Consider the following 14,105-nt stretch of genomic DNA (forward strand, 5'->3'; position numbering starts at 1 on the left):
CCTTGGGATACCAGTTGTGCTGATGGACAAACAAACCTCACCCACCTCCCACCTCAACGCTGGCAGTCTGCCTAAGGTGGACACGGTGGTGAGACCAGAGCAGGAGCCAAAGCGCAGGACTGAAGCAGAGTGAGCCTAGTGGGGCACAGCCAGTATCCAGGATCCAGGTCTGGTGGGGGATTGTGCATGTAGAGTGGGCCAGTTCTACCTGCACATGTGTTGACTCCTCAGCGGGGCTTTGCTTAACCCCTCCAACACACACGTGACAGTGTCCCAAGGAGCCTGAGCAAGCAGCAGGTCTATGTGGAGCTGGAGCCAAGGGGAACATGGCATCTCTGAGAGGGTTTCACCCCAACATCAGTGGTGCGGAGGCTGAGAATCTCCTTCAAACCAGAGGAGTTGATGGCAGCTTTTTGATAAGGCCTAGTGAGAGTAACCCTGGAGATTTCACTTTGTCTGTTAGAAGAAATGGAGCCGTCAATCACATCAAGGTTCATAACACTGGGTACTACTATGACCTCTATGGTGGGAAGAAGTTTGCCACCTTGGCTGAACTACTCCAGTATTACATGGAACATCACGAACAGCTAAAAGAAAAGAACGGAGATGTTGTTGAGCTCAAGTACCCACTGAATTGTGCAGACCCAACCTCTGAAAGGTGGTTCCATGGTCCCTTGTCTGGAAAAGAAGCAGAGAAACTGCTAACGGAGAAGGGTAAGCGTGGCAGCTTTCTTGTTCGAGGGAGCCAGAGATACCCTGGAGACTTTGTTCTCTCTGTCGTCACAGGTGATGACAAATGGAAGAGCAATGATGGCAAGTCCAAAGTGAGCCACGTTATGATCCGATGTCAGGAACTGAAATACTATGTTGGTGGAGGAGAGTATTTTGACTCTTTGAGAGACCTAGTGGAGCATTACAAGAAGAACCCCATCGTGGCGACACTTGGCACAGTCCTGCAGCTCAAGCAGCCTCTCAACACAACTCGTATTAATGCTGCTGAAATTGAAAGCAGGGTTCGAGAGCTAAGCAAGGTAGCTGAGACCACAGGTATGGTCAAACAGGGCTTTTGGGAAGAATTTGAGACACTACAGAAACAGGAATACAAATTTCTCTATAGCCAAAAAGAAGGTCGGAGAGAAGAAAATAAAAACAAAAATAGATACAAAAACATCCTGCCATTCGATCACACTAGGGTTGTCCTGCATGATGGCGATCCCAATGAGCCCGCTTCTGATTACATCAATGCGAACATCATCATGCCTGCATTTGAGGCCAAGTGCCACAATTCAAAACCCAAAAAGAGCTACATTGCCACTCAAGGCTGCCTGCCGAACACGGTGAATGATTTCTGGAGGATGGTGTTCCAGGAGAACTCTCGAGTCATCAGCATGACCACAAAGGAGGTGGAGAGAGGGAAGAGCAAATGTGTCAAGTACTGGCCTGATGAGGATGCACTCAAAGACTATGGGGTCATACGTGTTAGGAACATCAAAGAAAGTGCTGCTCATAACTACACCTTAAGAGAACTCAAGCTCTCAAAGGTTGGACAAGGAAATACAGAGAGAACTGTCTGGCATTACCACTTTCAGACATGGCCCGACCATGGTGTGCCCAGTGACCCTGGAGGTGTGCTGGACTTCCTGCAGGAGGTCCACCACAAGCAGGAGAGCATCAAGGATGCAGGCCCTGTTGTAGTTCACTGCAATACTGGAATTGGCAGGACAGGAACATTCATTGTGATTGATATCCTTATTGACATCATTAGAGAGAATGGTGTTGACCATGACATCGATGTTTCTAAAACCATTCAGATGGTGCGGTCCCAGAGGCCAGGAATGGTCCAGAAGGAGGCACAGTACCGGTTCATCTACATGGCTCTCCAGCATTACATCCAGAGGCTGCAGCACAGGATCAAGGAGGAACATAAAAGCAAAAGGAAAGGACACGAATATGTCAACAGTAAGAATTCCCTGGTGAACCAGACAACCAGAGACCAGAACCTCATGCCGCATTGCGCTCAAACACCACCCGGTACAGAAGTGAGGGAGGTTCTGGGCTTGGAACATAGCTCATTACCATGTCCCACGAGCATCAGAAGTTTCCCAAGAACCCTGGATGACTCTAAGAAGGATGATAATGACGACAGTGGGCGTCGCTCCCAGAGGAGGGACAGCATCTCCAACAGGGTTTTCTATGAAGAGTTCCAGGCGCTGGCAAGACGTGTTGACTGTGTGGAGTGCTCCATAGGCAGCATCATGTCCAAGATTGATGCTGTGGTTGTCAAGCTTAAGACCATGGAAAATGTGCATAAACAGTCGAGGTAGATGTTAGGTGCTATTCTGTTTTGGCAATTATATTCTCCATTTGCAGGAGAAATCATCCCTCTACAAACTGAGTTAGCCCTAAGATAATCCCCTGGCCACTCATGACCAGCATAATTGATGTGAGCTGAGTTAACTTTTAAATGATGGGATGTACGTGACTTTTGACATAGGGTTTTACATTGTCCCATGGCCTTCCCTGCTATGTGAAAGTGGAAGTATCAGGGGAATGCAGAGCTTTGGTAAACACTATCCACAAGTACCAGAGACAGACAATGGGCTGAATACAAACACTAGTTTAACTGAAGAAACCCTGTTAATGGAAATTGTAAAGAAGGGCAGTTATCTAAGTTTCATCTCAAAATTGTAAAAATTCCTTTGTTATTGCCTAATTCTTGTTGCTTCTTACTATAAGGAGGAGTTCAGATACCAGTTTTTGCCACAGTCTTACAAGTCCATCTCTGGCTGTGGTCTCAAGGAGATTTATTTACTTATTTTTTTATTTTTTCCTGGAATAAAGTTTGCTTCTGGTTTACTAGACTTTGGTTGTTTTTTGTACAACTCCCTGTGGACCTAACATTTTGGTGACCCATACAGGGAAGCACAAACTTGGTTCGGGGGGGGGGGCATCCCAGTCTCTAGTCTCTGGTAAACTTTATTATTACTGCTTTTATCAATTGATAGGTTTCTGGTTTTATCTTGTATCTGGTGTCTGGACAATCTGGGGATTCAAGAAGATCTAGTAGGCATGCTTCTAATCTCAGAGCCTGAGGGAAATGGGGGAAGCTCCAATTCCTCCTCTGGCCATTGGATCATTTGGTTACGACCCTTTGGGACTGATAAGGGCTCATGTGACCCAACATGCAGCAATGTCTTGTCAATTCTGTTTAATTGTCATATCATGTTAAAAATTGTCTACTGTCAGGTTCATGTGGTGACTGTTAGTAAATTCATGTCTACCCTGGGCTAAGGTACTGTAGTCCCAGGCTGGCTTGTCAAGGATAAGTCAGGAGGACAGAGGCAAGTAGAGGCACCTGCAAGGCCAGGAACCAATAGGGCCACTGTCAGCCACTTGTCCCAGAAAATAATTGGTTTTGGTCTCACAAAATGACACATGTTCCAAAGCTGCACAGCGGGAAGCATGAGAGTGGAGCAGCAGTGGGACCAGAGCCGTCAGGAAAGCAGGAGCTGATGCAGAGGCCACAGAGGGTGCTGCAGACTGGCTTGCTTTCTCTGTGATGATTCTAGTTTCTGTCAAGTTGACATAAAACTAGTCAGTATACCCCTAGTAAAGTTTGTCTGGTTGACTGCTGAGATCTTGCTTTCCCCGCCTTCTTATTTTTTAAATCAGCAGAAGAAAAAAGATTCATTCCTATAACTGTCTAGCCTGTCGCAGCCTAGACCAGCAAGACCTAACTACATCACAGCCTCACTCATGGCCCCTCTTTTCCCACACTCTACAGTCCCTCCCTTGCCCCCTTTTCCTCACCTCCTAGGCCCAGCACTTCAGCCTCTGATGGAGACTGTCCTGGGAAGAGCAGAACCCCCTCCTCTGGGAGACCCTCCGGCCCCATCATGCTTAACCCCTGGATGGTCCCCGGGCTCTGGGACCTCTCCCCTTGGACTGCCCCAGCTCTACAGACACGGCCTGCTGCTCCCCTTCACCTGTACCTCACTTCCCAGCTCTGCTTTGTATAAGCACTAAAAGATCTTTGCAACCTTTGTCTGTCCTCCTTTGCTCCTTGTCTGCCCTTCAGATGCTCTGCTACACCCTCTGATCACAGCAGGACCCCAACATGGCCCTTCTCCTGAACCCAGCAGCCCACAGCAGCCCAGGTCATGGGGCCACGAGCAGCTTGGGCTCAAGACTCAGGGCTCCTTCCTTCTTAAATGGTCACTCCAGGCTGAGTCAGGCTGGCCTGCTGCTGGGTCTTTCTGCCCCTAGGCCTCAGTACCTCTGAGCATTCCTGGGCCCTGACCCTCACTGCAAACCAGCAGCAGCTGCTGCCTTCCTAGCATTTCCTCTTCAGTCACAGCTGCCCCATTGGAGCAACCTGGGTCTCACTGGGTTTCTGGTGTACCATGTCTTTCCTCCCAGGACTAGGGATGTCTGCATGCTTGGTTTGTGGCTGTAGCTGGACATGGAGGTAGCACCTGACTATGTTGCACAGGCTGACTTCACACTGTTCAGGAGAAGCTTCTGCCCCTCAACTGCTGGGATGACATGTGTGCTACCATGCTGGCTAGAAAATAGGTTCAGTCAAAGACAGGGATGTGAGGTCCTGGGACTTCAACAGCAGGGATGACAAAGCTTAATGCCAAGACATCTTGGACTATGTCTAACAGTGGGGGTCTCCTCGAAGACTCTGTCACCCTCAGGACATGGCTATGTTAATAAAACCAGGCAGTAAACAAACCTCTTAGAGGTTACAAACAAGACTGCCAAGCTGGGACCACTCAGTGGCAAGGTGCTCACTTGGCATTGTGAGGACCCAAGCTCTATCCCTGCCATCAGAAAACAAACATCTGCTTGTGATGGCTTAGCATATGTGAGCACCTGGGCTCCATCCTCAGCACTAAACCCCAACACCACAAAACGATCACTGTCAACACCGAGTTACTGAGTACAATTCTCATGACCTTTATGGTGCAAGGAAAGAAGCAACTCTCCCAAGTTGTCCTTGACCCCTACATGCTCCTACCCCCTCCACACACACAGAAAGTGTAGTTAAGAAAAACAAGAAGCAGGGCAGTTGCTGGTGCACCCCTTTTAAAGCACATGGGAGGCAGAGGCAGGTGAATCTCTGAGTTCGAGGCCAGCCCAGTCTACAGAGCTAGTTCCGGGACACCCAGTGCTGCACAGAAATCCTATTTCACAAACAAACCAAAATAAAATAAAACAGATTAGGTCTGAGGAGCACTTGCTGCTTTTCCAGGAGATCTGAGTTTGTTTCCCAAGATCCACACTGGGAGGCTCACCAGGTTTCCCGGTGGAAATTCTATATGTGTCCCTGTGCCGTTGGCACCTGTCCAGCATAGGGACTGCAGCTTTCTATGCAGATCTGACCTCCAGAGCAGCACCTTCGAGGGGCTTGTCCTGCATCTACTCAAAGGTGAGATTTTAAGAGCCCCACCTGCCAGGAGGAAGGGAGTACCAGTTAGAATAGAGACTGGAGGAGGGTGTTCTTTGCATACAGAATGCAATGTAAGTCCAGAGGTCCTACTTAGTATCTCTGGCCGATGGGTGGTGTGAGTGTGCATGGCTTCAAAAAGTCCCTCTAATGCCCAGCGGGTCCGAGTGTACCCAAGCCTGGAGTACTACACAGCAGAAAAGAATAATGACATCTTGAAATTTGGAGAAAAATGGATGGAGCTAGAAAACATTATTTTGAGTGAGGTAACAGACCCAGAAAGACATTATCACATGTACTCACTCATAGGTGGTTTTTACACATAAAGCAAAGAAAACCAGCCTACAAACCACAACCCCAGAGAACTTAGACAACAATGAGGACACTAAGAAAGACTTACATAGATCTAATCTACATGGGAAGTAGAGAGTAGAAAAAGACAAGATCTCCTGAGTAAATTGGGAGCATGGGGACCTTGGAGGAGGGCTGAAGGGAGGAGAGGTGAGGCAGGGAAGGGAGCAGAGAAAAATGTAGAGCTCAATAAAAATCAATAAAATAAATAAATAAATAAAAAATAACTGGGGCAGAATTGGGGACACAGAGATCAAGGCTTGGAATGAGGGGAGTCTATTATGTTTCCTGTGAAGAGGGGGCTGACTCCAGCCAAACACAGAAAGCCATGACAAGGATTAACCCATGATGACAAGAGCAGAGCCCCATAGCTCTGCTCTTTGGGATACTTGCTGTGGCCCCTGCTTTTGTTTGTCTCAACTGACTTTTCCAGTCAACTACCAGGAGACAGTCCTTATTTGTTCCTATCTATCTTCTTAAACTTAATGCAGCTCATATCTGTTGTTATCGTTAATCAAGAACGTTGTGGGTGGGGGGATGGACCTGTTAGTCTCTCAGTTTGCGGAGAGACGCTTCAGTTTTGTAAATAGAGCTATGGGTTATAAAGCGGAGGAACCCGCTGTTAATAGTCAATCCTTAAGTTGCTGAGGAAGCTGCTGACAGTCTGCTCTCATTCTCCTAGGCTTACAACTTTATATTTACTTCTATGTTCTTATTTTTAAAATCTACATTTTTATATTCTTATTCTTGGATTATATGTTATATATGTTCAAGCCACACTCAATTTCTCAGACCAATTCCTGTTGCCTATGAGTCAAGACATGAGAATGCTCAGCTACTTCTCTAGCACCATACATGCCTGCATGCTTCCTAGGTTCCCACCATGATGATAAGGAACTAAATCTCTGTGAGCTATCACAATTAGATGTTTTCCTTTTTAAGACTTGCCGTGGTCTTTGTGTTTGTTCACAGCAATGGAAACCCAGAACTAAGACAACAAAGCAAGAGGACAAAAAATGGAAATTTGGAAAATGTTTGTCATTTAAAAGGTACTTTCATTTCAATTGGTGTGTCTGTTGAAAAATAATATAAAGGAACCTTGTAGTAATAAGAATATCTTTTTTATTATTGTATCAAAATTCACACCTGGTTCTCTGGTTGGATGTAATTTGACCTTATAAGGAGGATACCACATCATGAATTGTATCTAGGCCAGGCCAAACCTGATAATACCCAGGACTTCATCCCATATCAGGGGAGATGCCTAGAAGTGTGGGTCCCAAGCCACTCTCAGAAGTTCCAAACCAAAGTAGCAGATGTCCCAACACCAGAATCAACAAAACCAACCAAGCAGCTGTTCATGGTACCACAAAGGCTGATGGTTATCAGTGCAGCCTCATGGTCAGTGATGCAATAGAGTTACCAAGGACATGGAGAGTGTCACCTATCAATTGTGCCAAACATGCACAAGACCCTCAGAAGACCTGTCCTGTCAACATCTTATCATGTAAGGTGGGGCTTCATGATGGGGGCATGGACAGGCATTGTCTTCAATGGTGTAAACACTAGTAAGGTACTCATGTTTCTGTACACAACCCTTCCCCACCCATGTTCTTGACAGCAGCCCTGATGTCGTTCACTGAAATGCTATGGAAAAACATTTTGAAATGTTACTGGAAAAATAAAAGACATGAAAACAGAAGGACTAGTTGGGAAGAGAGAGGGGATGAATAGGAGTGAGTGAATAAGTGAAGGTAAAGAAAGATCACTACTACAAAAGCATGTCACATACATACATAAAAGATGAGAATGAAATTTATGTTATTCATAATTAATATATGCTAATAAAGGTATTATAAAAAGGCCAATGGTTCATGAGGAACAACACCCAAGACAGACTAACATCTGGCCTCCACATACATGGAGGGGTATCCACATGAATATGCACCTACATGTACACAGTAACAACAAAAACAGAAAACCTGTATGTCAGGTACAGTGAAGTGGTATATGCATTAAAAAAATCAGACTAGAATACACTTGAAAACACCCAGTCCTCAGGGCTCCTACTGTCACACATGGTATAATGTTTTGATGATGCGAGTGATATTTACCAAGAATCAGACACCCTAAATTTAAGTTCCCCTAAACTTCCAATAGAGAGCAAGGTAGTGTGTGTGTGTGTGTTGATAAAGATCAAACCCCATGTATGCTAGGCAGGAAGTCTACCACTGACCTACACCCTCAGCCATACTCTCTGAAAATGGCTATGAAAGCAGCACCGGAAATGGGTTAAGGGACTAAGACCCTAGGTCACCATAGGTGTCTTGATTTTTGGTGATGGTAAGTTTTCCTATGGGATAGGATTTAGGATATGGGCAAAAGCCATGTTTCAACTAGCTGTGTTACAGTTGCCACATTGGGAACTTACTAGAACACCTGGCCCTGTCACTTCAACTTGGCCTTTTGGTGGTGACACCTTACATTCTGTCCAGGTCAATCCTCACAGTGGTACAGTTTATATGCCATAGACACTCCCAGGTATGTGGACAGTGAACTTCAAGATTCGTCATCTTGGAACCTCCCCTCCATTACACTTTGTAGGTCATAAGGTTGGAGAGCGGCATCACATGCCTACTATTAATGCTCATGCCATGACTAATCACAGCATTCTGGATCTCACTGATGATAGCTGCCTGTTTAGCCTGATGTGCAGATGCAGGACTTCACTGTTTCAGCTTTCACCTGCAAGATGCCAGGGAACTTTAGCAATGCACATCTGGAGACTCCCATGACAATGGCTTTCATCCTTGGTTTCCTGGTGGCTTTTTAATAAGTATTTGTTATAATTTTTATGCCACCTTCTCAACCACAAAATTTATTTTCATTCGTGTGTGTGTGTCTGAGAGTATGTTACCTGAGGGAGTATACATGAAATACATGAAGACAAGAAGTGGGGATTGGATTCTCCAGATGCTCTGATTAAGACAAGCAGTGATGTAAAAAACAGAGATGGACTACACCAAGAAGGAGCAGACCCAAGATGCTGTGGTCTTTTGTTTTGTTTTTTGTGGGTGCAAGGGCTGTGTGTGCACATGAATGTAGGTACTCTTGGAGGCCAGAGAGAGCATCGAATCCCACAGAACTGAAGTTACAAATTATTATGTTCCGCCATATAGATGCTGGGAACTGAAATTCAGCCCTTTACAAGAGCAGCAAGAACTCAAACACTTTTTAGAATTACACTTATTTATTTCAAGTGGGTGAATGCCAGGTTATAATAATGCTTAAACATGATAAACTATTCCAAGAAGAAGACAAACACATTATGTATTAGATCCGATCAAAATTATGCCTAATTTTATTTAACTATTTCTATACAACTGCAAACACATTATAAAATTACAGTAAGTGCCAATGTCCCTAGAGGGCCATTCTTTTAATACCTCAAGTTTAAGTATGATAACCATCGATATTCTCCTTTTGGGGCATGAGTTTATTTTTATTATTTTTTATTTTTACATCCCAACCAAAATTTCCCCTCCCTCTCTTCTCAGTAACTCCCTCCTACCTCCATTGCTCTCACTCCCCATCCATTCCTCTTCCTCTCCTTTCTCTTCAGAAAAAGGTGGACTTCATATGGATACCTGCCAGACATATTCTACCAAGTAGTGGCGAGATTAGACATGTCCTCTTCTATTACGGATGGATATAGCAATCCTGTAGGAAGAATGGGTCCCAAAAGCAAGCAACAGAGACAGGCCCTGCACCCACTGTTAGGAGTCCCACAAGAACACCAAGTTACACAACTGTAACATGTATACAGGGGGCCTAGGTCAGTCCCATGCATGCTCTCTTGATGGTGGTTCAGTCTCTGTGAGCCACTATGATCCCAGGTTAGTTAGTTCTGTGAGATTTCTTGTGGTGCTCCTGTCCCCACTGGCTCCTACAAAAATTTAATTATTTTTTATTATTTTATATGTATTGGTGTTTTGCCTTCATGGATGCCTCTGTGAGAGTGTCAGATCCTCTGGAATTGGAGTTACAGACAGTTTTGAGCTGTCTATAATTTTTTCATTATTATAAACATTTATTTCTCTATATTGACATTTTAAAAAATATTTATTTATTATGTGTACAATATTCTGTTTGTGTGTCTGCCTGCTGGCCAGAAGAGAACACCAGACCACATTACAGATGGTTGTGAGCCACCATGTAGTTGCTGGGAATTGAACTCAGGACCTTTGGAAGAGCAGGCAATTCTCTTAATCTCTGAGCCATCTCTCCAGCCTTCTATTCTGACATTTTAAAATAAACTTTCATATAATGAATGTGTGACGATCTACTCTACTGATAGGCATTTGAAATAATAATATTATTTGTTTAATTATTTAGGGAGAGTGGGAATATATATATAATACATATTACTAATATATTGGTATTATATAATATATTCATAAATATAAAGATATGTTTGTATATACTCAAATGAGGAGCAACATTGATCAGTTAAATAAACAGCCCACTAGACTGAGACTTGATGTGTCAACACATGACTAATTCACGAACAGGGAGAAGTCATAGAACAGTGAGGAACAAGGCAGTAAAGCATGCTGGAGGCTGTACAGTGGACAGTCCAAACACTTGGCATGTGGGGCTTAGAGCCAAGAAGACCTGAATTTGAATCCTGCCCTCCTACAGTTCATAGCACTCTCGTCTATGAGTTATTTCATTTCCCCTGAGCTTCTGTTCCCCATTCTGTACAATGGGCATAATAATGGTAACCATGTTACAGGACTGTTAGAGGCTGAACTGAGATGACACCAGTAAATCTGTTGATACTGGGCCTGCCGTGTCACCAGCATTCCATGCCTTGTTGGAATATCCACCTGATAACATGAGGTAACTAGGAAACTGTGATCACTTTGTAAAAAGGAAAAAGAATTGACTTTCTGTCTGTAGGTATGCGTGTCTCTTGTCTGTAGGTCCCCATTCGTAGAGACACCTCTATGGCAAGGAGATGCTTTTGGTTTGTATTGTTTGATTGAGAGTTTTGCTTTTATTTTTGAGTTAGTATCTTGTATAATCATAGTGTTCTCAAACTCACTATATAGCTGAGCATGGTCTTGATCTCTTGATCTTTCTGCTATCACCTACCAAATGCTGAGTTTTAGGTCTGTATCATAAAGTCCATCTGGTTCTAACTTCCTTTCTTTGTTTCAGAGTCTTATTAAGTAGCCCTAGTGGGCCTTGGACTTGCTATGTAGAGCAGGCTGGCCTCAAGCTCAAAGAGATGCACCTGCCTCTGCCTCCCAAGTACTGCAATTCAGAGGTATTTACCATCACACCCTTGTTGTAACTTCTAGGAATATCATTCCTTTAACCTGGAATTCACTGTACTCTTGAGGAACCATAGTCGTGTCACAAGGTTGGTGAATTCTGGGATCTTCTCTCCTGCCAAAGATACTTGGGCTAAGCTGACCACCCAGATGAAGACCATCTAAGAGGCATCCTTGGCCTCCTTCACTAGTCAGACAGGTTCACCCTCATAGTGTTGTGGACTGTTCTAGGTCACATTTTTCTTTTTTCTTTTGTCTTTTTGAGATGGGGTTTCTCAATGGAGCCCTGGCTTTCCTGGAACTCACCCTGTAGATCAGGCTAGCCTCAAACTCACAGAATATCACCTGCCTTTGCCTCCTGTGAACTGGATTAAATGAATGGCATGTATGTGTGTGGAGGTCAGAAGACAACTTGAGTCAATTTTTCCTTCTGCCCTTGGGGGTTCTGAGGACTGAACTCAGGTCATCAGACTTAGTGGCAAGCACCTTTAATTACTGATCCATCTATCTGCTCAGTCCCGTGTTCATGTACAGACATTCACATTGATTTTTCTCTTCTTTGTCTATTTTAGAAGATTTGGGGATCCCTTCTGTGTGAATAAGAAGTTAAGTTGGTTGTGCCTTACCCTGCCTTCTCCTTCCTGGGTCTTGAACTTGTATGCTAGCAACTTTTTTTACTTGAAAAAATCCTTTATATTGGGTCAAGCCTACAACCCAGCATTTGGCAGGCTGAGAGAGAAGGATTCTGGAGTGAGCCTGGGCCAGAGTGAGATCCTGTCTTAAACACAAAAGGCAGGAAACTTAGCTCAGCAGATAAGAACACTGGCTCCTCTTCCAGAAGACCCAGGTTCAATTCCCAGCACACACATGGCTGCTCAAAACTGCCTGTAATTCCAGTTTCAGGGAATCTAACACCTTCACCCAAACAATTGTGCAGGTAAAACACAAATGCACATTAAATATAAGTAAATAAATCATTAAAAACACCAATAACAACAAAAATCTCTGGAAGTACCTGGAAAGAAATGACAATAGATTTGCGGGGATTTCTGGTCTACTAACAGTTTAAGGTGGTATGGGAGAGAAATTTGACCATCTGATCCATAATTTTCAATGGTTTATTTATTTGTTTGTTTTTGTCATTGTTAGAATTTTATTGATTTGTGCAGTTTGGAACTTTTTATTTATTTATTGGAGGGGTGTGTCCTGGAGGTCAAAGAACAACTTGCTGGAGTTTGTTCTTTCCTTTCATCATGAATGTTCTGAGGACCAAACTCAGGTTGTCAGGCCTGGCAACAAGCGCCTTTACTTGCAGAGCCTTATTGCCAGCCCAGTCCCGTTTTTTTTTGTTTGTTTCAACTTTTTTGTAAAGATTTGTTGTTTTATTTCACATGTATGAGTGTGTCACTGTATGTAATATGTTCACTGCATGTGAATAGAGCAGATGGTTTGACATCCTTAACCACCACGGAAACAAAAACTGTAACTACCTGGAGGTTTCATCTTATTCCATCCATAATGGCCCAGATGAAAGAAAGAAATGATAGCGCATGCTTCTGAGGATGTGGGGAAAGAAAAACACTTATCATTGCTGGTGGGAGTGCAAACTGGTACAGCCACTACTGAATCAGTGAGGAGGCTTCTCAGGGTTGAAAATAGATATACCTCTGAATCCAGCTCTACAACTCTTGAACATACACACAAAGGGCCTCATCTGCATCAGCACACCAATGTTCACTGCTTTTCTCTCCAGAAAATGGAAACAGCTTAGATGTCTATCAAGAGAGGAAGGGATAATGGAAATATAATCCATTTATACAATGGGATATTATTCAGCTGTGAAAACAAAATGTAATTATAAAATTTGCAGGTAAATAATGGAATTGAAAAAAATCCTACTAAGTGAGGTAACCAAGACCAAAACAGACAAATAATGTGTTTTTTCCCACTTTATACATGGATGCTATCTTTAAATGTGTGTTTCATTTATAAACAGAGGTCAGGTATCTACGAAGGGGTTGGTAGGGTAGGGGCTCTTCAAAAAACAGAAAATTGAATAAAGTGTTACAACAGGATAAGGGAAGATTCAATGGAGGAGGTAGGTGGGTGGGCAAAGTAAAGGAAGGTATATGGGAAGTGTGGTCGTTTGAATAAGAATGGCCCCCATAGGCTAATATATTTTTATATTTGACATCAGGAAGTGGCATTTTTTTAAAGGATTAGGAGGTATGGTCTTATTGGAGTAGGTACAGCTTTGTTAGAGGAAGTGTGTCACTGGGGGTCCAGACCAGTGACTCTCTATTCCTGCTCCCTGCTGATCTAGATGTAGAACTTTCAGCTCCTCCAGCACCATGTCTGCCTGCATGCCACCATGCCTCCCACCATACTGATAATGGACTAAGCCTCTGAAAGTGTAAGCAAGCCGCAATTAAATGCTTTCTTTTATAAGAGTTGTTATGGTTATGGTGTCTTTATACAGCAATAGAATATTGGCTAAAACAGAGAGGTTGAAAAGCTCTATTGATACCTGGAACTCTAGAAGTTTCCTGAAATATGCACATATATAAAATGTTTAAAGATGGTTACTATGTGATGGGGAAGACAGTACTCCAGTTAGATATCATGTGCTATAAAATCAAATTTCCAGGACTGGGAATATGCTACAGCTTATTGAGTTGTTCCTAAAGGAGTCACATATTACACCACCCGAATATCGTATGTTATTACTTATGCTGTTGTTAAACCTTTACAACTTGACTGTAAGGCCTAATTTCTAAAGATACTGTTTACTTAAGTCTCCATTTGCCTATGTCATCAAACATGAATAAATTGAGAATTTGAACTAGAGACATCAGTACTACTGACTAGTGAGGGTTCTGTTAGGAGCTATCACAACTGCCAACTTCACATTCTCCTGGCCACACAGGACCTAGTTTTAACAGCCCTTTGTGTGAGGGGTAAGA

At 43.5% G+C, this 14,105-nt stretch overlaps 1 protein-coding gene across 1 annotated transcript; it reads left to right on the forward strand.

The window, feature by feature from the left end:
• Positions 1–326: 326 nt before the first annotated feature.
• On the forward strand, positions 327–2,324 carry LOC130866282 (tyrosine-protein phosphatase non-receptor type 11-like). The gene has a single exon (XM_057757587.1). The coding sequence runs from the start codon at positions 327–329 to the stop codon at positions 2,322–2,324; it is 1,998 nt and encodes a 665-aa protein (XP_057613570.1).
• Positions 2,325–14,105: the final 11,781 nt, after the last annotated feature.

This window comes from Chionomys nivalis, chromosome 25 (assembly GCF_950005125.1).
Source record: "Chionomys nivalis chromosome 25, mChiNiv1.1, whole genome shotgun sequence".
In the NCBI taxonomy this organism is placed as follows: Eukaryota; Metazoa; Chordata; class Mammalia; order Rodentia; family Cricetidae; genus Chionomys; species Chionomys nivalis.

Bases quoted from the DNA above. Each gene is read 5' to 3' on its own strand.
- LOC130866282 (XM_057757587.1), top strand. From the start codon at position 327: ATGGCATCTCTGAGAGGGTTTCACCCCAACATCAGTGGTGCGGAGGCT.